General features: G+C 44.8%; 1 protein-coding gene across 2 annotated transcripts in view; it reads right to left on the bottom strand.

Annotated features, from left to right (window-relative positions):
* Window positions 1-27,965, bottom strand: part of Ick (intestinal cell kinase) — a 64,299-nt gene that overhangs the window by 34,897 nt on the left and 1,437 nt on the right. The window contains exons 1-3 of one of the 2 annotated variants that reach the window (XM_029543387.1): window positions 24,551-24,736; window positions 5,461-5,737; window positions 1,249-1,303 (exon numbers count right to left, since the gene is read on the bottom strand). In XM_029543387.1, coding sequence (XP_029399247.1) covers window positions 1,249-1,303; window positions 5,461-5,561 — 156 coding nt within the window. In that variant the 5' untranslated portion in view covers window positions 5,562-5,737; window positions 24,551-24,736. Of the gene's footprint in view, window positions 1-1,248; window positions 1,304-5,460; window positions 5,738-24,550; window positions 24,737-27,965 lie in introns of those variants that run through there. The other variant, XM_021207446.2, reaches the window with a different exon arrangement.

Here is a 27,965-nt window from a genome sequence, read left to right as displayed (position 1 = left end):
CCCCCGCCCTGTCTTTTTGAGATAGGATCTTATTATGTAGGCTTGGCTGGCCTGAAGCTCAATACATAGACCAGGTTGACCCTGAACCCAGAGATTCACCTGTCTCAGCTTCCCAAGTGCTGGGATTACAGTCTTGCACCAGCACACCTGACAACATTTTTTTACTCATTACATACATACACTGACAATAGCTTCAACAATATCTTCAGGCTTCTGGAGTCTAAAAGAGTTATTGCTTTGTCCTTTATAGATGAAGTTTACAAGTCCCTGCTCCAGACCTGAAGCCCTATTCCATGTACTAAATGGGCTGATTTCATATCCTTCTGGGCTTCTCAAACAGGACTGAGAGGACTAACAATGGATGAAGCACTTCTCCAGTGCACAGGAAAATAATCACATATGGAAAACCCAAGCGGTCAGTCTACCAGGGGAGACATAAGAGATGACTGAGGCAGGATGGAGAGAAGAGAGGAGGAAGAGGAAAGGAAGAAAGGGTCAGCTCTGCTCTGAGACCTTGCTGAGGAGGTGTGAGGTAGGGGCTTGTGCATCAGTGCTGGACTTTGGGAGTGGGGGTGGGGGAGGCAAAAATAGGGGGTTCTTTTTATCAGGTGTGGTGGAGCCTGTCAATCATAGCAAGTGAGAAACTGTAGATGTAAAGAGGATTTCTAGTTCAAGGGCAACCTGTGCTATGTAGGCAGACCTTATCAGAAAAAACAAAACAAAACAAAAAACAACAAAAAATGAATATGGAAGGAAAGAAGGAAGGAAGGAAGAAAAAACAAAGGGAGAAAAAAACCAACCAAACAAACAAACCAGAGAAGACACTCTGCAATGCTGACCAAGCTCAGTGTTGGTCAAAGAGTTCCATCACACCCAACAGAGTACTCGTTAGTGCAAGAATGTGCAAGAGGCACTGCTATCATATCTAGGAAAAACTGGCTGCAGGCAGAGTGTCCTTCGCATCAGTAGTTAGGAGTGACACCAGTGGGGGCCATGCTATAAATCAACAGTCACTGAGCTATGCTGGTGGGAGAAAGCTGGTAACGACAAAAGCAGTCTAGTAACGAGATATTCACTAAGTAACGCCACGCTCTCCTGCTGTCAGACACCAACTGTATAGTGTCTTTTCTCTGCTTTCACAGCATTGGTGAGAAAAGACAAATGGGGTGACCACGTCAACTACATCTAGCCACACAAACAGCTGTTCTAGTCAGCCAAACAGAATCATTCTGGTAAATTAATAAATACCTTAACCTCCCGAAGGTTCATGCATTCTTCCCAGGAGTAAAACTTTCTTTTCATTCTGAAAGAGAAGAAAAGGAAATAGCACACTTATTCATAGGCTTCAGCCTATGAAATGTTCACATCATTTCTTAAAAATGTCTTTATTCAGGCTTGGGGAGATGGCTTAGTGTTGCATGCTCTTGCAGAGAACCCTCACTCAGCAGTATGGCTACCCACATAGCCAGCACCCACATCAGGCAGCTCAAACTGCCCGAAACTCCATCTCCAGGGGATCCAAATGTTCTTTTCTGGCCTCAGTGGGTACGTACACACAAATATAAGTAATTATTAATTTTTTATCCTGAACCTAACTAATGTTGGTTTCAATTTTTATAAAATGTTATACTATTAAAAAAAAAAAAACAACAAAATCCTCATTTTAAAGCCTGGTTAAGTCAGTCAAGTGTAAATCACTAAACTTCAGCACCAGTGGGAACCTGGTGTGCTGCTTGGTTTTTGTCAACTTGACACAAACTAGACATACCTGGGAAGAAGGACTCTCACCTGGGACAATGTCCCCATCAGACTGGCCTGCAGTAAGTCTGTGCGACACTGTCTTGGTTAGTGATTGAGGTTAGTGGGCTGAGCTCACTGTAGACAGTGTCATCCCTGAGCTTAGCAATCAATAAGCTTAGCAATCAATAACGCTGCCAGTAAGCAGCGTTCCTCCATGGGCTCTGCATCAGCTCCTGCCTCCAGGTTCCTGCCCTGACTTTCCTCAGTGACGGAGTGCAACCACAGAGTTGGAAGAAGAAATAAAGCCTCTCTTCAAGTTGCTTTTGGCCATGGTGTTGATCACAGCAATAAAAGCCCTAACCAGGAATCTGGTGCAGTGTGAAGAACCAGGACTACCATCTGACTATCACTAACTACCACCTGACTACCACTAACTACCATCTGACTACCACTAACTAACTTGGCCTGAAGAAAGCTTCGGCAAGTTTATTTGTAGGCCAGTGCTGGCTAATAGAACTTGGAGATTTTTGGTGATGGTGTGGTAGTCACGAATATGATGTTACAAGATGAGATAGACAGTAGTCCTCAGACTCAGGGCAGACGGTGGGTTATAAAAAGAAAAGGAGAAAGAAGAGGAAGGGAGAGAAATGATGAAGGTGGAAGAGAGGGTCCCTGGGAGAGTTGGGGGTTGATATGACCAAGATACATAATATATATGTATGAAATTTTTAAAGAATTACTTTAAAAATAGTCTTTTAAAAAACTCTGTGGTTACTGAGCACTTGAAACTTAGCTAGTATACCACAGGAACTATATTTTAATTCCAATGCAGATGCCAGATACCGTATCTCAGTACTTTCAGTAATTGAAGGTGATGCCTATCCCCAGTGGTCTAGGTGGGGTATTGGAATGCTTGGTCTTAAGTAGATGGCTGCTTGGGAAAACGTAGGAAGTGTGGCCTTGTTAGAAGGAGGTAGGGAGGGGGCTTCAAGGTTTCAAAAGACTCACTCCATTTGGAGTGAGTGGGCTCTGTTTTCTGTTTGGGGTTCCAGACACAAGCTCTCAGCTGCTGGTCTACTCCTCTGTGCCTGCTACCTCAGCCCCACCACCATGGGAGTGAAGAACTAGTTCAATGTAGCTAGGCATATGCAGTAGGACCTATCACAAGATCAGGGCAGAAAGGAAGTAGGTAAATTCAAGATACAGAAAGGCTGAAGACCGAATCCAAGAGGAAAGAAGGCGGAGATAAGACAGAGACAGAGCTGGAGAAACAGGACGAAGCTGTAGCAGCCTGAAGGTCTCAGAACTGATGCTTGTTGCTAAGAGGATGACACCGAATGAAAGCTGTTGTACACCAGACCCTCCCAGGCTTTGGTGCAGGAAGTTCACGTAGAAGGAGATTCCAGGGATCCAGGGCAAAGAGCAGCAAAACCAGGGGAAGGGTGAAAGATCAAGTACAAGACACAGGACTGAGCTGAGACCAAGACCAGAGACCAGGGCTTAGCTCTGCTGTGGGCACTGAGTCTCAGCTAGGGTTACTACTGCTGTGATGAAACACCATGACCAAAAGCAAGTTGGACTTATGTGACTTATATTTCTACATCCATAGTCATTCACTAAAGGAAGTCAGGACAGGAACCTAAACAGGGGGAGAACCTGCAGGCAGGAGCTGATGCAGAGAGCATGGGAGTCTAAAACTGGCTCAGCCTGCTTTCTTATAGAACCCAGAACCACCAGCTCAGGGAGGGCACCACCCACAGTGGGCTTAGCCCTCCCTCACGAAACATTCATTAAGAAAATGCCTTGTAGGCCTGCCTACAATATGATCTTATAGAGGGTCTCCATTGAGGGTCCCTCTTCTCAGATGACTTTAGCTTGTGTCAAGTCGACATAAAACTATGCAGCACAAGGCTGCAAAGAGGCAGGAGGACACAAAGAATATTTGTCACTAGTGGTTTTAATCGACTGTTTTTTCAGTTTGGTATGAACAGTGAAATGACTAGAAGCCAAGAGCCTTATGGAGGATCTGCTAGTCACATGGCGAATGATAATAGGCTGAAAGTGAGGTGCTAGTGGGAATGAAGTAGGTAGACCAGATGGATATTTAGTACAATTGATAGGACTGGATGAATGAAGGTGAGGCATCTGGAGGTAGGGAAAACGAACTCAGAAGGATTACTGCAGACCCATAACCCAGTTCTTGGGAAGCAAGGAAGAGGGTTGTAGATTCAAAGCCAGCCTAGACTACATAGCAAGACTGTCTCATATAAACAAAATAGAACAAGGATAAGAAAGATAAACCCATCTGGAATAAAGTGGAATGGTATACTGGATATAGGTTCAGTTCAAGGAATGATTTTTAAATGGTTCCAGGACTTAGTGGAGATGGTAAGAAGGCAGAAGGGCACAGGAGGCCTGGCAGGCAGACTCTAACATGGTTGCCAAAGACCATTATCTTCTGCTATTTATAACCACATATATATATACCCTTTGTCCTTCAATAACTTGCTTCTATAACTTGCTTCAATAACTTGCTTCTATAACTTCAATAACTTGCTTCAATAACTTGCACATTATTCTGACAGAAAGTCACTTCAGTGATTAGTTTGTAAGAGTGAAAAGATGGAAAATAGACTTCCTTCTTAAAAAAAAAAAAAAAAAGAAGATTATGCCAGGTGGTGGGGGCACATGTCTTTAATCCTAGCACTCAGAAGACAGAGGCAGGTGGATCTCTGAGTTCAAGCCCAGCCTCATTTACAGAATGAGTTCCAGGACAGCCAGGGCTATACAGAGAAACCCTGTCTTGAAAACAAACAACAAACAACAAACAACCAATTTGTTTATTTAGTATACACACGGATGACAGTGTGCTACGTGTGCCATGTGGGTGCAGGCGGCCACAGGAGCCAGAAGAAGGTGTAACCCCTTGGAACTGGAGTTACAGGTTGTTGTGAGCTGGGACTGAACTCCAGTCCTCTGTGAGAATGGTGGGCATGCTTAACCTCTGAGCATCTCTCAGTTCCTTATTGATTTCCTACTGCCTATATCTCAATGAAGCAATGAAGTCTCCACACTGTGAACGACTCTTTGGAGCAGTCCACCTGGCAAAGGACGGAGAGGCAACCTCTGGGCAATAATCAGCAGAGAATGAAGACCCCAAGACCAACAATGCTAAGGATCTAAATGCCACCTAAGTCACACGAGTGAGCTTGGAAGTAGACCCTTTCCCTGTCCAGCTGTCAATAAATCTATAGTTTTGAGCAACAATTGGACTGCAGCCTCAGAAGAGCCCCTGGACCAGATAACTCAGCAAAGTTGTGCTGGCCCACAGAAACTGAGATATAATATATGTATGCTGTTCTAATCCACAAGCCTGGAGTTAATTGCTATATAGCCACAGGTAAGTAATTCGATAGGTCTGAACCATGGCTACAAGAACAAGACATGGCTATAAGTACAAGACAGCAGATACAAGATAGCAAATATCAGATAGCCACACATTTCCTCTACTGGAAAATGAAGTTAATTAACTTCACCCCTCCCTCATCAGAAGTCTTATGGCTTCTTTCTAACGTTAGAATCATTGCCTGACCCTTCTTCATGCCTCCCATTCACTCCCCTTTAGAAACGTCTCAAAGACAGGGAATGGACAGGGCAGAATTGGAATCGCCTTGATAGGCAGAGATGCCGTGAACTTGCAAGAGTCAAGCACAGACTTACTTTTTAATGGCGATCAGTTCTCCAGACTCAGCGCTTCTCCCCAGCAGGACAGAGCCGTAGGTCCCATCCCCAAGCTGCTTGATCGTCGTGTATCTATTCATGGTGCGTGCGCCTGCTCTGTCGGGACACTCATCTCAGGGCCGAGGCGGTTCAGTCCTGCAGTGGTAGCAGGCCTCCCCAGACTGTAACCAGATTTTTCGATGGCAGCACCAGCACAAGGTATTCAACAGAACGTGATGATCTCCCAAATACATATTTTCAAAGATCAGTCTTCTGCCTGTGGGGAAGCACGGATGGTTAGGACAGATGCTAGTGAACCCTTTGAATGTGTGTATTTGTGCAGTCTAAAGCAATGCTCACTGATATGTAACCACCAGACTGCCATTTACTCATTTAAGTAAAGTTTTATTGGGATAAAGCATATTTAGACTTGCTGGCTATCTCTATCCACAATCGCAGCACTGAGTATTTCTCAGTATTGGATAGCCTAGAGTGTTTATGCTCTGGAGTCAGGGAAAAAGCTGTTAACTCCTGGCCTAGATATTCTCTTTCCAATACAAATAAGTGTCTTTATAAAGCTAGAGATGGCTTGCTTGGGAAGCAATACAACGAGTGACCTCCAATGCTTGATTGGAAAACCTGCCTAGCTGTGGTGTATGAGGGCTGCTGAACTAAGAGCACCCATGCTAAGTGTGTTCTCTGCACATCAGCTACACTCAGCATGCAAACATACAAAAACCAGAGGAGGCCATATCACACTGCAGAAAGAAAGCTGACATGCACATCACAGACATGTGTAGCACATGTGTAGCTGAGTATCACCAGCTCGATTTTTTTTCTTTTAGATGATCAGACTAGGAATGAGTCATCCAAGGCCTACATATATGATATTTAGCAACCACCCATTGTTGTAGGGTTTTTTTTTAAGTCCTTGACATTTTAAATATTTATATAATTGAGAGTCACTCAGTCTGCCTATAATAAAGAAGCTTTGTAACCCAGGTGATCTGTCAGGCTAGCGGCAAAGAAGGAGCTACCACAACTAAATTGATCATGGGATCCAAGACAGGAGTCTCAGAAAGGGACTGCAGTGGAGACTTGGTGAAATGCAAGCACAGTCTGTGGTTTAGTTGTAACATTGTTACACGCACAGTAATTCTCTGGTCCTGATCAGGGCTCTACAGTTACTTAGATGGAGATGCTAAGGTGCAGTTTCTAGTACGACACTATTGCTTGTAAACCATCTGTGTCTAAGCTCCAAACCGAAAGGCAACAATAAAAAAATAAGCCTAGACTACGTTCTTGTAAAAGCTGTGTATGACTTGAGCATCTGTGAGAACTACAGTGGCAATCTTGACTTCCCTACTGTATCACACAACTGAAGGAGTGGTAGGGCCAAGCTCAGCCTCTTCATGCTCAGCTCATTCCCTCCCCCTGGAGGGGCATTTGGTTTCTTCTTGACCTTCAGGATCAGATTCCCTGCAGCTTCTTTGTGCTACTCTTTACAGTGATGCATTCTACTGCCAATGATAAATATTCATAAAGCACATAAATATTAATACATATTTGTAAACATAGGCCCTTCTTTCAAAGGAGGGCTTAGCCATGTTAGGAATGAGTGAGGGAGGTGGTATTTCAAGTAGGCACAGGGTACCAGGAGTTTGGAGAGAACGAGGGTGGGGTTAGTTGGCTTGGCTTCCAGTTGGGTCAATTCCAACTGCGCTCAGGAGGCAGTAAGAAAAGTCTTTAAAGAAACTGAGTCATGAAGGAAGGCTGAGCATCTTGTACGACTCAAAGGAATGCTAGCAACACAGGAGCAGCAGTGAAAGCATAGGGTGTAATTTGAGATTGAGGAGGGAAGTGGGGAGCTAAAGCATAACTGCAGTTCAGTTCTGGAGGACCTCAGGTACCTTTGTGTATGCGTGTGCAAGTGTGTGTGTGGTGTGTGCAGTGTGTGTGTGGTGTGTGCCTGTGTGTGCATGTGTGTGTGCAGTGTGTACAGTGTGTTTATGTGTATGCCTGTGTGGTGTGTGCCCGTGTGCATGTGTGTGTGCAGTGTGTACAGTGTGTGTATGTGTATGTATGTGTGTGCCTGTGTGTGGTGTGTGCCCGTGTGTGCATGTGTGCGTACAGTGCGTATGTGTATGCGTGTGCCTGTGTGTGGTGTGTATATGTGCGTGTGTGGTGTGTGCATGCACTATTGTTCTCTACCTTCTTTGAGACAGAGTCTCTCACTGAGCCTGGAGCCCAGTGTTTTGACTAGATAGACTGACGATGCAGTGAGCCCCAGAGATCCATTTGTCCCTGCACCTCTCCTTTCCTAGCACTGGGATTCGGTTTTATGTATACCCAGGATTTTCATATGGATCTAAACTCAAGTCTTCATGCTTGCACAGCAAACACTTCACTACACTGAGCCCATATCTCCTCAGCTGCCAGATTCCATGTTTCTAAGTATAGGCATTGACTGCATTCTATGCTGAAGAAAGAAAGAAAGAAAGAAAGAAAGAAAGAAAGAAAGAAAGAAAGAAAGAAAGAAAGAAAAGAGAGAGAGAGAGAGAGAGAGAGAGAGAGAGAGAGAGAGAGAGAATGTTATATAAAAAGACATTATCCAGTCAATGGATACCAGATAAACGGAAGTAAATTAGATAAATATTGCACCTGTCTTAAATTTATTGAAGTTGATGCCTGTGTTGTGGCTTAGTAATAGAAAGATGTAGTGATAAAGGACAAGGACAGTATGATTTAAGCTGTGTTGGGGTTATGCCCTGATAAAGCCACTATAAGTTAAAGATATTGTGAGTTGAAAATGAATTTGGTATTCCAAATGCCATCCCTCAGCCTAGCCCACCTTCCTCATGCTCAAAACACAGCTGGCTCACTTTATCAAGGATTAAATAGCATTTATACACACAGCTGTGCACTTTTTGTAGCCATGATGGATATAAACACAAAATACAGTATAATGCCAACATTGCCCTCTGTAGAGATCAGCTGTTCACCCCCTGATGAAATGGCAGGTCTGAGGAGCTGTGGCTTGCTGTCACTACTCAACATCAAGAGAGTATGGTACCACACAATCCAAGGCTGGGAAAAGATCAAACTGAGAATTTAAAGCATAGTTTCTATGGAATGCATACCACTTTGGGGCCCAGTGTAAAGCTGAAACACTGTAACTGAGCCATTGTGAAGTTGAGCACCACCAGGATTCTGTATGTGTGTGCATGCACATGCAGGTCTGAGGCAAACAGGATAAAATGTTAATGGGGAAAATCAGGACGAGGGGTGTGCTGTGCTCTGAACTGTGTCGCTCACCCCACTCCCATTCCTAACCGCAAGTTCTAACTCCCAAGGTGACTGTATTTGGAAACCAAGCCTAGAAAGAGGTGATTGGGTTAAAAATGAGATTCACAGGGTAGGGCCCTAATATGACAAGTTTGGTGTCTTGTTTCCCCTGCCCCGCCCCTGCCATGGGAAGGCCATCTGTGAGCAAACTCCAGATTAGAAAGAGGTCTCTCACCTGCAGAATCTGAACCCATTAGAACCTCGGCCTCAAGGTTTCCTAGCCCACCTTCCCAGAGATGGGAGAAATAAACATGCCTTGCTGCAGGCAATCACCCTTCCCTTCCGCAGCTCTCTGCGCTGGTCTGAGCAAGCGGAGGTAGGGACAGGGTACTCCTCTTGCAGCCTGTCTGCAAATCTGGCATTAGTACAACTTCAAAGTTTCAAAATTTCTATTCAAAATAGTAGTAGTAGGAGATCTTTTTAAAAGGCACACAGATCACACTGAACAATTTACTTTCATTTAAAAAATACAAATGCACATTTACTTAATGCGACCTTCCCAGAACGCCATCATTCAACAGGGTTCTTCCGTGCATGGTCATCCTATGGATACACACATACACATGTGAAGACAGGAGGTCACATCCTGTGGACTGTTTGCATCCAGGACCTGCTTCAACCTGACACGAAGAGCATCTGGCCACTGCCTCAGAGACTGCAGCAGTGTTGGATCTTCACCACACTCATCACATCCACATTGAGTTTACAGTGTGCGGACGCCCCACGCCATGTGCACTTTCTTCTGCAGTGTCTGAAGACTCCCAAGCCACCATTGTATGTCATCTTCCAGAAACCAACAAACCAAACAACTGATTTGTCAAGAATCACCTAATGAACTATATCAGCTGATTTTAAATGTTATTATTATTTGTGTCTTTATTTTATCTTTATTTTGTGTGTGTTATGTACATGAAAGGGCATGACGTGGGGGGAGGGGCGGTGTGTCATGGCATGAGTGAGGAGGTCAGAGGACAACTTCATGGAGTCAGTTCTTCTCTTCCACCTTTACGTGGGTTCTGGGGGTCAAAGTCAGGTCACCAGGCTTGTGCTGCGCAAGCCTTTAGCTGTTGAGCCATCCTACCAACCCCATAAATACACATTTATTTGTTTGTTTGTTTGTTTGTTTTGGTTACTTCTGTTCTGCTCCTTAAATAGTGTAAGTTCTTGCTTTTAGAATTAGGGGTCTGCTATGACCAGGCTGCATTCTTTTTCTAGTTCCTTGGATATTTTTCTTCCTGTCTACCCAACCTTGCATATTGCTACTTAGGCTAATCTCAACATGTTTAGTGTTCTGAAGAAAACATGTCATGAAAATGTGTATGCACATAAAGTTACTAATCAAGTGTCAGTCAGCTCTCTGCAGCCTAACTACACAGCTCCTCACAGGACCCAGTTCCCATCCTTAATTATCTCCGGCACTCACGTCTGGATCTTCTCTTGCTCCCCCACCTCCTTGATGAATTGTGTTGACTAAAGCTTAATAACGATTATATTACAGTGGTGTGTGGGCGCCCTGCTTCCCTTCTTGTCGTGGCCTTATCCTAGCAATTATTAACAAAAGCCTTTGCTTTGCAGCTAATGCACCACTATTTCCTTCTCCACTTAAATTGGATAATTGTAACAACACTTTCCTGGATTATTAGGAAAACTACTTATGAATGAAGCACTTTACTTAAATTAAGATGCACTGAATCATTTAGCACACAATTACCCTAACAATTCCCCCTTGTTACAATTTGACATTACTATCAGGAAACAAAAATCAACTATTTTGGCAAGGTCTGACTGTCACTGTGTCATGGCAGCAGCTTTGTGTGCTGAATATCAACTAATTACTCAGTGATTTCCCAGCAGGTCCGACTAGTGCTTCTTCATGTGCTGGTGTCAGGTAAAATGCTAGTCATTTTGCTGGGAGGTTAAACATGTAAGCTTGGGTGGGGATACATTTAAGTATAAGGAAAGTATTTTCCCTTGAAACAATTCAGTTGACACACATAAGGAAAATGTAGTATCTGCTATGACAGAAAACATGGAAGAGAGCAGCCAACTCTGGGAGTGAGAGGTGTCAAGCTCCTGAGATGAGGCAGTCCGAGGGTGTTGAAGGATAAACGAGACTGTTACACAGGGAGGGGAGACGGGGATGACAATGTAGAGAAAGCTACACACATACAGAAGCTTGGTAGAAATAATACTTTGCTGTGTTTAGAAGGAAAGTAGGGCCCTACTGGCTAAACTTGTGAATTGCCTGGGGAGCCTCTAGCATCCTGATACATGGCTGCTCCGAGGGGCAGGCCAAGTGGGAGCCAGCTTGGATCATTTTAAAGCTCTCCTGGGAGGACTGAGGTGCAGCACCTCAGAGTGGGGCCCATTTGTAGATCATACAGGAGTTTTAATCCGTAGCCTGCAGAGGGAAACCTCCAGAGTCTTGCAGAGAAACAGAAGAGGGAGAATCCTCTGGAGACTGAATAGATGTTAGAGCAGAAAAAGCAAAGGCAGAGAAACTAGCAGGGGCCACTGCCCTAGCCGAGGGGATTATGACGGAGGCCCAGGAAAGGCAGTTGACCCGACCTCCTCAGAAACAGGAGCAGACACAGGTTGGGATGTTACTTGGGCAATGGAAAAAGATGTTTTTTTACAAGCTTATTACCTGGGGTACTGGATTAAAAACTATTGAGAACACCTCCCATCTAATGATGCAGCTCAGGGCTGCAGCGTGTGCCTACTTGCACAAGGCCTGGGCTTGATTTTTACAGAATTGCAAACCAACCAACCAACTAACCAACTAACAAAACCCAGCAAAACCAACCCTAAAACAAAACAACCACTGAGACCTCAGCACATGCTTACTAGGCAATTACAGAGAGCTCTACGAGTTCGACTTTCCTCCTAAAGGCAGTACATTAGTGGAGCCTTATTTAGAAACATGATACTCGGACCAAGTGGATGTACTTCGAGATTTCATGAAAACACATTTCATTCACAGAAAACACAACAGAAATGGTGTCTGCTGGACTGTGCAACATAGCAATACTAGGCTCAAACCGAGCTGAGCTGACTATGTCTAGATGCCAAATGCTGAAGAGACGTTAAAGAACACAGTGAGGCCCTCAATGAGAGCGCAGAATGCTGGAGGTGAAGGAGGTTGGGGAGCCACAGGATTTTCCAAGTCTGCAAAGTGATATTAGAGAAAAGATCAGTTTTACTTTGAACAGCTCCAGAGACTAGGGCCACTCAGCCCAGGGAGCCATTTTCTTCTCCACAATTATTTTCCACACTGAAAAAATAAAGTGGGGTTAGTCAGGTTAGCAGCAGGCAGGAGGTCAACTCTAAGCATACTCAGGCAAGAAGAGGTTGGATCTGTTTGGGATCAGTACTGCTCAGTTATTACTTTTGTGGTCCAAGCATGATGGCCTCCTGTCCTCAGTTGAAAGCAGAGGAGGGATGCCCCGTCGCCCTGGGACATGGCAGGGTGATGGACAGTGCCAAGAAGCGGAAAGGATGCTCCACCGGTGCCATCGAGCCCACTCCACAGCAACATTACTGACAGACCCTGAGTGGACTCAGACCAGCACATTCGGGGCTTTGAAGTCACCTGCTCTAGCCTAGGCATACATGAGAGCCCAGCAAAGACACGGTGCTTCCTACTAACAACTATTTAGAGATGGGGCTACAGCGCCAGCACACGGTACCGAAAGGGAAGTGAGTGGGTGAGGGCAGAGGAGGGCTGTAAGGAGGAGTAAGACCAGGAACAGGGAAGCAGCCTGAGTTTCTGTCTTGAGCATGGTTGCATGAAGCAGCACTAGTGAGAGCACATGGGGTTCTCTGTAACTGGGGGACATCAATTACAAAGGCAAGACCCTCATCTATTAGGATAAACTGAAAGACGGAGGCTCAGCCCGGTCTACCATTAGCAGGGCTGCAGTACATTCCCTGAACATATTGGCCTTTGGTTTCTTGCTGAATGACCTGATAAATGCCCTTAACACTAGACTCACCATCCCATCAAGAAGAGCTAAAAGCAACCCAGATATAGCAGGTGCAGGTTAGACCGACAGGCAGGTGATAAACTGTCTTTCATTATCAGCGTAGGTACTGGGGAACAATGTTTGGCACAAACACCTGAAGAGGAGATATGATATATTTTAGCTTATAGTTTCAGATGTTTCAACCCACGGTTGGCTGGCTTGGTTGTTTTTGGACTGTGGGAAGGCAGAACACTGTGACCAAAAAAGATGTGTTGTCAGGCTCATCCAACCTCTGACACTGTGAAATACAAGTGCTTACGAAGCTCACACGCAACAAACATACAACCATGTTACAGAAAAACAAAACATGAAAATATCTCCTAATGGTTTAAGTTTATGATTTACGTAGGGATGTATTCGTCCTTATCCTCTGCCACGCATCCTTTAGCCAGAGGGTGAGCACGCCCATTGAGAGCAAAGCCGCACTGCACTCGAGGCTGACAGGAAGCAGAAAGAGACACAAGGGGCCTGCGACAAGATAGGCCCTAGAGAACATGCCCTGGGTGGTCTACTTCCTCCAACTAGGACCAACCCCCAGAGCTTCCCAGCTCCATCCAATGCCACTCACTGTCAATCAGGAATCCACCGGTTAGGTCAGAGCCCTCAGGATCCAGGCAGCTCTCAATGGTTGTATCTGCCAGCTGGGAACCAAGACCTCAGCCATGAGCCGCTTTATTTCTAAGCCATGCAGTCATAAAGACTGACCAGGCTATAGTCACAGACATGTACAAGAGGTCACTGTGTACTTGCGTGAGGTTCACTTTGTGCCTGCTTCCACTTATGTGTTTCCATTTTGAAAGAACACACGCTATAAATACAACATAAAGCCACCATAAGAAATATCTAAAGGCCGGGTGTGGTGGCGCACGCCTTTAATCCCAGCACTTGGGAGGCAGAGGCAGGCGGATTTCTGAGTTCGAGGCCATCCTGGTCTACAGAGTGAGTTCTAGGACAGCCAGGGCTACACAGAGAAACCCTGTCTCAAAAAACCAAAATAAATAAATAAATAAATAAATAAATAAATATTTAAAATTTACTCTGGTACCACTCAGAGATGTCAGGAGAACTAGCTGGTTAAAATAGAGGCTTCCCCTCTTCAACCCAGAGTATTTCTATGTGCAGTTTCTCTTTGGCCTTTAAGATCCCTGTATGGGTGCTAAGAATGTAGCTCTGTTGGTAGAGTGCTTTCCAAGCTTGGGTTCAGTCCCCAGTACTGCGTCAACTGAGTACCGTGGTCCTTGCCTGTAATCCTGTCACTACTACTGTTTTTGTCTGTTTGTTTTCGAGACAGGGTTTCTCTGTGTAGCCCTGGCTGTCCTGGAACTCACTCTGTAGACCAGGCGGGTTTCAAACTCAGAAATCCGCCTGCCTCTGCCTCCCAAGTGCTGGGATTAAGCATGTGCCACCACGCCCAGCTCTGTCACTACTAATGTGATGCAGGAGGAGCTGACATTCAAGGTTGTCCTTGGCCACAAGAGTTTGAAACTAGCCTGAAATACATGAGACTGTGTTTCAAAACAACCAGAAGTAACCACAAAACTACTTAGTATCTAACTGTATAGAGTCCAGGTTCCAATTCAAGTCTCTTGCTCCTGTCCATCACATTTACCCATGATTGACTGGGACTCCAGTCTAACAGCAGAGAGCAGCTTCAGATCGTTGAGTTCCTTACAATTTGGTCAAAAGGCCAACTATTATCTTTTTCTACAGTTGTGAGGTTATTCATGTTTGTGTATCCACATTTGTGATGCATGATACATGTGGATATTGCATTAATAAAGTGTGCCTTTGTTACAAGGTATCTGACTAGAGCAAGTTGCTGGGGGAAGGCTCCAAGTTAAGAACTGCCTTCTTTCTCCTAGGTCCACTCGCACACCGGTTTCAGACGTCTTGTCTGGTGCCATGGATAGACACAGCTAAGGATCCCTGCTCTCGATATCCTCCCAGCCCATTCTCACCTGTGCAGCCCCTGCTAGATTGTGAGGGGCCCAGTGGACAGTTCTCTACAGGGATGCAGCCTGCACCTCTCTGTTCTTTGTGCCTTTCTGCGCACAGCAGGGTCTCAAAGGCTGGCCCAAATGTGAAGTTTAGACCTCGCTATTTATTTTCTGTACCTCCTTGGGTACAGAAAACTCTCAGCGTGTCTCTTTCTTCAAGGACAAAACAAAGATCAGGATCTCATTTGAGCTCTCCGGAAGCAGTTTGAAGTTCTGAAGCAGCAGAAGAGTGAACCCTGCAGAGCCTCCAGTCACAGGGAGGCCCCTCCATGCTGTCCGAGGAACCTTTTGTGTTTGGGCAATGCTCTATCTAAACAGAAAAAGGCTTTCTTTCAAAGAGTTCTGGCAAATGTTTGAAATGAATGTTACTGTTTTCCTAGTGAGGTGACACTGGTGAAGACCTTCCTGTGCCCTGCCCCAGTTCCCTCTCCCCAGTTTCATAGGACATCTGCTCATGAGCAAGCACTCCCGTCAGGCACCCTGTTCATTCACAGCCTAGAAAACAGGCGGGGACAGTGGAACTGCAGTCCATTCTTTATTCTAGAACCTTAATGGTCAATCAATGTCACAATTACACACACACACACACACACACACACACACACACACATGTATACACATATATGTACGTACACACACATATGTATACACACATGTATATATACACACACACAAACACACACATAGGTGCGAACTGGCGATTTCTCTGCTGTGCTTGACCGAAGCCGCTCACACTCTGCAGATTCCCAGGGAGAGCTGGCTTCTGGCCCTTGGCCTTGTCCATTGTCTGAGACCCTTTTGCTTTGATCTGCTCCACAGTGAGTCTGCTTATGTGCTTTTGCTTTCGTGTAAACTCCTGACACCTTCCCACAACACTTCCAAAAATTAGATTTCTAATGACTTTCTGTATCTGAGTTCAAATGTGTAACAAACTTATGAGAGTAACTTAACACTGTGATTTCTTTATAAGCTGCCTAAAAACAGCAAATGTCTTTTATATCTCCCTCTCTAGGAATTCTTCCCCTGTATACACTTTAGCGAACAAATCTTACAAGCATTTTGTCTCTTAGACGACTACGTTTTCCTGAATTAGGAATAGCAGCTATAAGACCAGAAGAACCTTCTTTACAGAGAGTTTGGCTTGTCTGTCCCATGACAAAGGAGCGCATTAAAAATGCCTTCAGCCATTGCACTGAAGGCACAAGAGAGGAGGAAATCAATTTTCTGCCCGTCTTCTAGGCCCCAGGAACTGCTTCATGATCTTCACCTTGGCATTAGTGGTTGTTTTCACCGCTGAGACAAAGCCTCACTAAAGCAAGGAAAGCAATCCTTCAGGAAGGAAGTGTTCCTTTAGACTCAAGGGGGAAAGCCATGATGGAAGGCAGTGGCTGGTCATATGGCATCTGCAGTGGGAGGCAGGGAGAGGTGAGTGGCAGGGATCAGCATCTTTTCTCATTCTTACTGGGTCCCAGACCCCAGCCTTGGGATGGAACTGCCCACATCCAGGTTGGGTCTTCCCTGATAAGTTTTTCAGGAAACACAGACACATCCGGTGTTATGTTTCCATGATAATTCTAAATCTTGTCAGGTGTCATTACAACATGGTTAATTTAGGAATGGCTGTAAGTTGGTTTACCAAGCTTCACTAAAATGCACTAAGGATAAAACAGCGGCTTAATAGGAGAATAAGAACAGAGCAGGGCTCAGTAAACTTTTCTGCAGAAGGAAGAATAAACACTTGAGGCTCTGGGGGCTGCACATCTCCATAACAACTGCTCACCTCTGCGGCTGTCAGAGGAAAGGGGCGCAGATGTCACATAAACAAACGGCACCACGGACTTACAGCTTCATTCAGAAAAACTACAGTTTCCTAGCCCCAAACAGGAAATCCCTGTGTAAATGGAAACACTCTCCATACAACTTGTCTTACAAGGCCACACTTGCGAAAGTATAGTTATCACCACACTCTATCTCCAGAGGGCAGAGGTCTTAACACACTTGTAACTGCCGTCCTAGCATTAAGAATTGGCAGTCAGAATAGCCATCGCAAAGGCGTGTCGCTGAGCACTTTACGGATCTGCGAGGTGTCATTCTGATTATAGGTGATGTCCCTGAATCAATGAGCTACTCCTGTGACCATTCTTCCCAGTCTCCTTCTGGCAAAACTGGCCAACCATATTAGGACTTGGCACAAAAATATGGCTCCCTCTAAAATGTTCGCAGTAATTTTGAAAACCATGTATATCTCAAAAGATCTTGTTTTCCTTCGGTTGCATCTGAAATCATTCTCTGATAAACTTATTTATAAAGAACGTCTGAGAGGACAAAAGCATTAACTACCATTTTTATGAACTACGAGTCTAGGACGAAGCATGCTGTTTTGGAATATTTGTGTATAGATGGGATTTGTATATACTATAAACATAGACTACAGCTTACAGGCACAGTTAGAGGGTAATTTCATAGAGTATTTTTATTATGTCTACATTTCAACCACAATCTATTACAGAATCAGGTGTGAAAGGCATAAAAGTCTGATTGTGGGTGTCACATTTTTGATCCACCTCAGATTTTGATGTTTTGGTTAGAGATGGTACTGTCAAGTAAGTAACTGTAACTCTTCATCTTAGTTCTGGAAAATTGCATGTTTACTATTTTTTCTTTTAAGTTTTAGATCTGATTACTTTATGCGTATGACCATTTCAACTGCAGGTATATGCAAGTGCATGCTTGGTGAAGACCAGAAGAGAGTGATTCTGTGTTAGAATCCCATGGAGTATGCTATGTGTCGAGGTCAGAGGATAACTGTAGGGAGTTGGTCTCTCCTTCTACCATGCAGATCCCAAGGAATCATATACTTCTTGATCATATTAAAAAATATTTTGCCGGGCGTGGTGGCGCACGCCTTTAATCCCAGCACTCGGGAGGCAGAGGCAGGTGGATTTCTGAGTTCGAGGCCAGCCTGGTCTACAAAGTGAGTTCCAGGACAGCCAGGGCTATACAGAGAAACACTGTCTCAAACAACAACAACAACAAAAAAAAAAACCCAACACAACAACACCAAAAAAATTATACGCATGAGTGTTTTGCCTGCATATATATCTGTGTGTCATGTGTGTACTGTGCCCATGAAGGCCAGAAGAGTATGTCAGGTACCGTAGAACTTTAGCTATGGATAACGTGAACCACCATATGGGTGATAGGAATCAAACCTGGGTCCTCCGAAAGACACAAGACTGCAGAGCCATCTCTTGTGCTTGTGAGCATCACGCGTTAATGTAACCTCTGTGGCCACCATGTTAGCAGCACTTTACCCTGGATATGCTATACCTATGTTACAAAAACTACTTATGAAAATATTCGTTTAAAAAATGTGTGTTTCAGTTGGGTATGGTAATCCCAGTACTTAAGAGGTAGAGGCAGGGGGATGACTATGAACTTGAGGCCAGCCTAGGCAACATGACAAGTACCAGGACCAACACAGACTAAAGAATGAGACTGTCTCAAAATAATAATTAAAAAACAAAAGTGTAAAAGGTGTGTTTCTCACATACCCCCAGCTATTGACAGCCTCAAGTGGCCACAAATGTCCTCCACTATAGGGGAAAGAATTGAATGAAATATGAAGCACTACATGGCCATTCCATCTTAAAAACTGAGGATGACAAGCTGAACATCTAGGAGAATATTTAAAGTATGGAAATAATACCTGAATGCTAACTAGTATAGATTTAAGTGCTTCGTTCAGTTGGATCTCAACTCCAACTGTAACAGCAAGTGATGGACCAGACTGCCTCCATCTTGGGCTTGAAAGCCATCTTATAATAAAGACAAACTAGGTTCATTCCTGCTTATGATTAAATCTTTTCCTCAAACACTGGGCTATGCCCCACCTGTAACCTTAACTACAAATCGTTCTGTACTGCCTGTTCCAAGAACCAGCTACCATGTCCTTGTTTCGAAAGTTATTATGCCCACCTTGCCACCTTGTCTTGGTTTTAGGAGGTTGTTATGGCTGCCCTGATATGTGCTGCTTCTGTAACCCCACCTACTATTTGCTTGCTGAATCCCCCACTTGGGAAACCCCCCTCCCCTGAGCTATAAAAACTGTTATCTTGTCAATGCCGACCTCTTGCATCCTACCTCAGGGATAGGCAGTTCATGTACAAAGAAAGCTTGCTTTAATTAAATTAATTTGGCCATGATGATTTGGGTAGGTGGTCTTTTTCTGCCCATCTTTGGGGCTAACACAAGGAACCTGAAAATTCTTCTTTCTGTATGTGAACTTGAAGATCATCCAACACCACGCCTTTGCAGAAGAGGTCAGAGACTCCACTAACAAGTATCAAATCTTTTATCACCTTCAGAGTGGCATACTTTTAAATGTGAAAATATAAACAGGGCTAGAGAGATGGCTCAGCAGTTAAGAGCACGGACTGCTCTTCCAAAGGTCCTGAGTTCAAATCCCAGCAATCACATGGTGGCTCACAACCATCCGTAGTGAGATCTGACGCCCTCTTCTGGTACGTCTGAAGGCAGCTACAGTATACTTAGATATAATAATAAATACATCTTAAAAAAAGAAAAGAAAAGAAAATGTAAACAGTCTTTCATCTGCCAAAGGTGCATCAAATACTCCCACAAACCTTGGTAAAAAAACTTATGAATATTTTCCTAATCCTGAACCAACACTTAATTTCACAGGACAACACAGGACGTGGATATGGTCTGTACAGCGAGCCCACGAATTATGCTTCCTGTGAAGAGTTCACCTTTCAGAGGATGGAAGACCCTTCAGGAACTTCATAAGGAAACTAGGATTGTAAGGGTTCAGCTTGGGCTGCACACTTCCCTGAACGGTCGAATAGGACAGCGTTCCTCGTTCCTCTCACGGGCCGGCAGCTCAGGGTAAGCAGACAAAGTGCCAGGGCGTTGAGAGTCGCCAGCTCTGAGACAGTTGGACCTGCTTCTTTTACTTCCTGGGCTTCAAGTAAAGGCAGCTGCATTTTCCTCTCCCCACAATATTTCCCTAGGAGTTTGATGCAATTTGTACTAGAAATTATTTACTTTGTTAGGGGGTTGTTGGGGGTGTATCTCACTCAATAGCCCAGGCTGGCCTGGGACTTACTATGTGCTCTGGGTTGATCTTAAACACACCAATCTCCATGCCTCCACTTCTCCAGTGTTGATATTTTAGGTGTGAGCCACCATATCTGGCCAGAACACGTGTATTTTGATAAGGAAGTTAGAGCCGTAGTCCAAAGGTAAGCACTGGCAGAAGTTAGGGCACAGTCACACTATTACCTCAGAATGACGTGTCTAGTTCAACCATGCACATTCCACTGTGCAATCTTGGGCAATCACACCACCTACAAACACTGAAGTCCAGGGTCAGAGTCTGACACTCTAGTGACAGGCCTTTTTCTGGATGCCATGCCCAGGCTAGGTGTGATATCTCACACCTGGAATACCAACACTCAAGAGGCTGTGGCAATGCTACCTTGAGTTTGAGATCAGCCTGAACTACCGAGATCCTGACTTTTAAAAAGAATGCCAGAGCCAGGTATGATGGTGCACGAATTTAATCTCAGTACTCGGCAGGCGGAGGCAGGTACATCTCTATGAATTTGAGGCTAGTCTGGCTCATAGCAAGTTTCAGGGCTACACAATGAGACCCTACCTCAAAAATTAACTAATTAATTACATTTAATTGTAAGAAATGCTATGGCTTTCAAAGAATTCTAATGAAGAATGGACAGTCAAGTGAGATACTGCTCCTGAGTTTGCACATCAGCTTACACAGAAAAGTCACTGTCCTCCTTAGCTCTCACTGTCAACTTGACACAGCCTAGAGTCCCCTAGAAGGGAGTTTCAACTAAAGGATTGCCTAGATTGATCTGTGGGGGATTGTCTGCATTGTTGATGTAGGAAGGCCCAGCCCACTGTGGATGGCACCATATCCTGAGCAGGTGATTTGTAAGAAAGCTAAGGGCTGGAGAGATGGCTCAGCAGTTAAGAGCACTGACTGCTCTTCTAAAGGTCCTGAGTTCAAATCCCAGCAACTACATGGTGGCTCACAACCATCTGTAATGAGATCCGATGCCCTCTTCTGGTGTGTCTGAAGACAGCTACAGTATACTTATATATAATAGATAGATAGATAGATAGATAGATAGATAGATAGATAGATCAGCATAATCCATGAGGCAGACAGCAAGCAGCATTCTTGCATGGTCTTTGCTTAAGCTTCCTGCCTGATTCCTCTCCATGATGGAATGTCAACTGTAAGATAGAATAAACCAGTCCTTCCCTACGCTGCTTTTGGTCACTGTGTTCTATCTCAGCAACAGAGATGACACTACAATGGTCACTATGCCCAGAATTCTGTCCAGAAACCAACACCAGGTAAGAAGCCTTGCACAGATGCACAGTCAAAGCCAGGAGTGACGGTTCACACTTTCAATCCCAACACTTGGGAGGCTGAGGCAGGAAGATCACCATATATCTATAGTCAGCCTGGGTTTCAGAGCAAGCCTCTGTCTTGGTTCTGTGAAGAGATACCATGACCACAGCAACTCTTATAAAGGAAACATTTAACTGTGGCTTGCTTACAGTTCAGAGGTTTAGACTATTATCATCATGGTGGGAAGCTTGGTGGCACGCAGGAAGACATGGTTCTGGAGAGGCAGCTCAGAGTTCAACAGCAGAAAGAGTGATGTTGGCCTTGCTTGTGCTTCTGAAACCTCAGTGCCTGTTCCTAGTGACAGACTTCCTCCATCAAGGCCACACCCACTCCAATAAGACCACACCTCCTAATAGTGTCACTCCCTATGAGCCCAAGGGGTTCATTTTCATTCAAACTACCAGTCTCAAAAACCAAAACAAATAAATATAGACAGATAAAAACATATATATCTTTTAAAAGCTAATGACTATATTGGGTAGGTATATCTTTAACTTGACAAGGTCCCACAAAATGAAGTAGGAGAGGTTGCTGAATTTTTTTTTTTTTTTTTAAAGGCAGAAATGTTCCTGGCAAGGTCAGAAGGAAAAATAGTAACAGATCCCAGTAATGCAGCAGCAGCCAGGAATACTGTGAGCTCCAGCACCGTCGGTAAGGGCAAGAACCACTGCATGCTGAGCCTGGTCCTCCTCTAGGCTCAAGTACGAGTTATCTACTATAAACCTAGCAACTGCGTGCCTCTCGTTTAGGACTCTGCCAGTAGCTGCGAAGGGATAAGCACTCCATGGTCGGCCATCACGGAGCAGGCCCCGTGGACCATCTTCACGAGACTACTGGCCTGTTAGAATCTGACACAGCCATGTGACTAAGCAGTAACGCCAAGCCCAACCACAATTCTGCCCAACTATGGTTCCTAGCCTCAAGAGACTTAAAATAACCTAAGCCAATTAGAGAACAGTATAAGGACGGGCTGGTGAACAAACATTTCAAGACTTTTAGGAAAAAGGAGAGAGAGAAATGAGTAGTGACAATGACAGAAAGACTCATGGGACTTGGGAATTGATAAGGTATCAGCTGTGCAAGCATAAAGAGTCGGGTTAAATCCCCAGCACCCACATACAGGACGAGGTGAGGCACAGCCTCACTTGTAATCTACTGGAGCCAGTGAGACACGGCTCCCAAATGTAAGACAGTGACCAAGGAAGAAAACCTCTGGCCACACACATGTACACACGCAAGCGCACGCACCTGAATACACACATGAATGTATTTCCTCCCCCCAGAGATGGGAACTGTTAGCACAGGGGAGTATGGAGGATAAAGAGAGGCTCTAAAGGGTAAGATGATCTCCATTTGGGGAAGGAGTCTGGCCTCTACAGTAAGACATTGAGTGCAAAGAACTTAGATGTGAAGGATGAGGTTCGTTATGAATGGACTTGAAAAATCAGGTGGATTAGTGAAGAACTGACATAATGGATGAACTAAAGGCCGCATGGCCAGGAGATATAACAAAATGTGACCACGTGAAAGACTTAGCCGGGCAGCAGAATGAAGAGGACAGAGAGGGCAAACATCTGAGAGAGCTCACTAACAGGCCTGGGAGGCCAGCGACAAGGTGACGCCAATGTTTCAGGCTGCAGGAAGGGAAGGGCAAGATCTAGATTAGATGTAGAAGGAAGAGACGATATGAAACACACTTCAAAGGTCTTGGTGACTCACTGATACGAAGGACGGAGGGAAAATGGCTGAAGAGAATTCAAATGCTTGAAAAGTGAAACAACCCCCTGATTTATTAGGAACCTTAGAAAGCTGAGAGGGAAAACGAGAACAGAACAGGGAGTCTGTGAGAAGGGCTCTGAGAGAGCGAGTGGACACTCAGTCAGTGAGGCTCCACTTTCCTGACCGCCAACTCCTTATCCTGTCAGCGATTGCGCATGGCACAGAGGGAGGACACTTCAGTAGGAGAAATGATTCTTTGTGACTAGTATACTCGCTCAGTTCCCTTGGCAAGGACGCCTACTGAGGCAGGCTCCACAGACCCCACAGCACGCACCTCCATTAGGGGAAACTGGCTGGTCTCATGAAGAATGGAAGCTGCCCTCTTCCCACTCAGTTACCAGTGTGACTGAAGAAAGGGACAAGGCAAAGTGGAAAGGAAAGAGTGGAAAAGTGTGTGTTTGGGGGGCGGGGGGCACTGGAAGGCTGCACCCTGGAGGCAGGGGCTCCATGGGATGTCATCCTAAGTTAAATGCTCCCAGCACTGTCCTTGGTTCTACTCTGATTTACAGTGTTCTCCAAGTCTAGGTTCCTAGAGGGCCTTAAAGAATCTACCAAATTGTTCAGAAACTATTTCAGATGTGCATATCTATGCATACATTAGCTACTGTAACAGTTATGCACAGAGTCAAGGTAGAGGTCTTGCAAATAATTTATATGTCAACTACACTGATTTAAAGCTCTTTAAGAATTTCATATGCAGCACCATTCATTACTGAGACACACCCCGAAGCCCCGACTCACCAGGAAATGGGTGAAATGAAAACTGTTAACTATCAAACTCCTCTCATTACAAAGAGTGCTGGGCTCAAAATTATAAAACAAACAAACAAACAAACAGTGTTGCTAGCTCAGAGATCAGTCAGGTGGGCAAAATCCAGGGCGGAATCTCCTTCAGACTTAGTAAAAGGTATTCCTTAGTAATAAGTGGAAATGAATACATTCCTCTGCAGAAAGATGCATTAATTTTACCTCTTGTACACGCCATACATGCTAGTGTCAAACTTTTAAAAGGTTAACAATAAAAAATAAACGTTGTTCTGGAAAAAAAAAAATCTTTCAACATCCTCCTCCAAACATCTGGTTGGAGTGGAAAGAAAGAAGCCGGAGTAAAAGATAATCCTCAGTAAAATGGTTGCGAGCAAGTGTGCTGCTCAGACCCGGGTGGGACGGACAAGGGCCTAGTTAGGCAAATGATAACACCAAATCCTTAGCATCCATCCACCCACAAACCCACCCACAAGAGGTTTCAAGTCGGCCAGGGTGTTCCGCTTCTTCAGACTGAAAGGTAAACACACCCATCAAAAGCCCCGGGCTCGGGAGTTTTCTCGGCAAAGGAGACCCACAAGACCGTGGCGGGTCCTCTGAGAAGCCGCAGCCCCTAGCCTTCCGGGCCATGAGTTCGCTCCGGTCAGCCGGTACCGCCCAGTACCCAGCGACAGGTCGCGGTGCAGCCCTCCAGCCCTAGCCCCAGCCCCACTTACTGGCGGCGATCGCGGCCCGGTGGCGGCGCGTGCACCCGAGAGGGCCCGGCAGGCAAGGGCAGTGGGATCCGAGCGGGCGAACCCGGCAAGTCCACACCCGTCAGCGCGTGGCATCCAGCAGGAACCCGCGGCTCCGCGGCCTCCGGCAGCAAAACAAACAAAAGGCAGAGTGGCTTCTAGTGGGGACGACCAGCCGCTTTCCCTGGAAAAGCTGCCCTGCAGCTCCCCTCGCTGGCCCCGCGCGGCCCTGCACCACCGCCATCCCCCGGATGCTCGGCAGAGGGCAGCGTTGAGCTTCTGGGCTGCGCCGAACCCACCCGGGGGAGCCGCAGACTCGTCTCTGGCAGGCTGGTTGACCCCAGAATACTCAAATAAGGGAAGCCCCACTTAAAAAAAATGTTTCCTGCCTGAATGTAAATCAATGCGATTAAACTGCACAGTCACACTGCTTTAAAACAACACATTTCGGCGTCTGTATTTAACCCCAGTAGAAAAAAAAACGATTTCAGCATTATTGCAACTTAAGTTTGAAAGACTGAATGGATAGCTTTTGAAGTGAGAAACCAAGGAGATGAAACACTCCTTTCTATGCAGTGGTAGGAAACCTAACACTGTTTGCAGAGGTTCTCAACCCGTGGTTGACCCTTTTGGGGATTCAAACGTGGCCTAAGACCATCAGAAGACACATATTTACATTATGATTCATAACAGTAGCAAAATTACAGTTATGAAGTAGCAACAAAAATAATTTTAAAGTGGGTGATTACCACAACATGAGGAACTGTATTAGGAAGGCAGAGAACCATTAGAACAAAGTCACAACAAATTATATTGTAAAGCCAGAGTGGTGGTGCACACCTTTAATCACAGCACTTGGGAGGCAGAGGCAGTGAATCTATGTGAGTTCTGGGACAGCCTGGTCTACATAGTGAATTCAAGGACAGCCAGAGCTATGTAATGAAACCAAGTCTCAAACCTCTCCAAAATAAGTAAGTAAATACATATATACATACATATATACATACATACATACACATATACATACATACACATATACATACATATATACATACATACATACATACATATATACATACATACATACAATTGTGAGATTAACCTTAGTCATCTTAAAGGATAGCTTTGAAGCATTTTGAAAAAAACCAAATTACCACCCGGCTCTGGACTCTATCGTTCCACAGGGTGGTACCCCAAAAGGCTAGTAAAAGCAAATTGCTAGGCCCCACCCCAGAAGTTCCTGGGGCAGACGCTGCTGGTCTGGAGACCTACATCTTTCTAAATAACACTATTTTGACCAATAAATCAGTAACTCTTTATTCTGTCTCTCTTTTTTTGAGTTTAGCTTTTCCCAGCCATGCTTGGCAGAGTTACACACCTGCAGCCCCTGCGTGTGACAGTGGAAGCAGAAGCGCCAAGAGCACGTGGCCAACATGAGCTACATGAGAGCTGGTCTAACAGATAAGACTGAGTGATCCCCGCCTTGTCACCATGTCGTTTTCCTTTCATTATTTGCCTCTGAATCCTGAGGACTGAAGGCAGTTTTTCTCGGCCCAAAGCTCCGATCACTCCTTTTGCTCCACTGCTGAAGAAACCTACTGAGCCGGACGTGGTGGCGCAAACCTTTAGTCCCAGCACTCGGGAGGCAGAGGCAGGCGGATTTCTGAGTTCCAGGCCAGCCTGGTCTACAGAGTGAGTTCCAGGACAGCCAGGCTACACAGAGAAACCCTGTCTCATAAAACCAAGAAAGAGAGAGAGAGAGAGAGAGAGAGAGAGAGAGAGAGAGAGAGAGAGAGAGAGAGAGAGAGAGAGAGAGAGAGAGAGAGAGAGAGAGAGAGAGAGAGAAAGAAACCTACTAGATAGTCAAGTTCCCTAGGGCTCTGTCAACCTTACCTATCTCCTTGTTTACCTATGTGATAGCTAGCCCATCCGACAAATGGAAATCACAGATCATCACTAGTGAACACAAGACAAGGAGCCTAGTAAGTCATATTGTGCTCATAAAAGGGGAGTTTTAAAAGTAACTAAAATGATTACATTTTAGTGAAACTTAACAGTGCAAGCCAGTCTGCCTTGCAAATAGAGGAGCTGCCTCTGTCTACTTTTGGCAGAGGTCCACTGGGTTACTAAGCAGCTTATATTACAAGTCCTGGCCCTTGGGAAATTATGACCCAGTAAATACATGTTGAGATAATAAAAACCAATGATGAGGGCTATTGGTTATGATGGAGTCCATCTAAAGTACCGATAAGCAGTAGTGAACTGTAGCGGCGTTTTAACAAAACAGGCTTGTCGCTGTGAAGTGCACAGTGTTTCAATAAGGTAGGTACTGAATTTATCTTCACAGATATTTATTTTGTTAAATTTTACTACTTCATTAACTCGTGAGGATAATAGAAAACATGTGTTAATTGGCCAGCGTACCTTAAACATTCAACCCTTTCAATGAAATTGACTACTTCTAAAACTGTGTAGAATCTGAAAACTGACGTTTAGGGCTCATTGTTGTTCTATGTGCACTGTTGGTTTAGCTGCATGTATGTCCCTGTGAGGTCATCAGACGCCCTGGAAGTGGAGTCACAGACAGTTGTAAGTCACCATGTGGGAGCTGGGAATTGAACCCAGGTCCTCTGGAAGAGCAGTCAGTGCTCTTAACCTCTGAGCCATCTCTCCAAGCCCCAATCTGGGGAATTCAAATTACTTCTGTTATTAGTCTTTTTTTTTTTTTTTTCATTTAAAACCTAATTTTAAAGGACTCATTGGGAGAAGTTCTTTTTTTCTTGAAAGACCTGAAATCTAGAGTCTCCTTTAAAAACAAAGAAAACTACGGACGTATTGGCATCCATTGAATATCTACATTATAGGTAGTTAGTAGTATACAGATAAAACCATCCATAGAAAAGGGCTGTTTTGAAATGTAGAATTTAGGCAACACGTTCCTAAGGATGCAAACGGCATACAAGTTATAGGGAGAATCAGCTGCTTTCTGATTGGCTCTGAGACCTGCTCCAACCTTGTCAAAAGTCCATGGCTCTATGGAGGAGAAAGGAGGCCCCACGTAGGGAGCCCATGACTGTTGCTTTGCTAAATGCACATGTTGTTAAAATGCTTTCTACCTATCGTTTATACCCAGAGATTAGTGAGGTTTTCAACCTTCCTCGTGTGTTAATTGGCGAGTTCTAACACTGTGTAAACTCATCCTTCATCTGAAAACTGACGTTTTGTGAGAGATGGTCTGGCTCTTGCAAGGGGCTCCAGTTTAGGTTCCCAGAATCCATGGGAAATGGCTCACAATCACCTGTAACTCCAGTTGCAGGTGACCTGATACCTTCTGGCCTGTTTGGGAACCTTCACACTCAGGGTGGCACATAAACTTTTTTTTTCTTTTTTTTCTTTT

Source organism: Mus pahari, chromosome 10 (assembly GCF_900095145.1).
Source record: "Mus pahari chromosome 10, PAHARI_EIJ_v1.1, whole genome shotgun sequence".
Classification (NCBI taxonomy): domain Eukaryota; kingdom Metazoa; phylum Chordata; class Mammalia; order Rodentia; family Muridae; genus Mus; species Mus pahari.
Note: the sequence above shows the minus strand (reverse complement) of the source record. Positions and strands in the feature narration are given on the sequence as shown.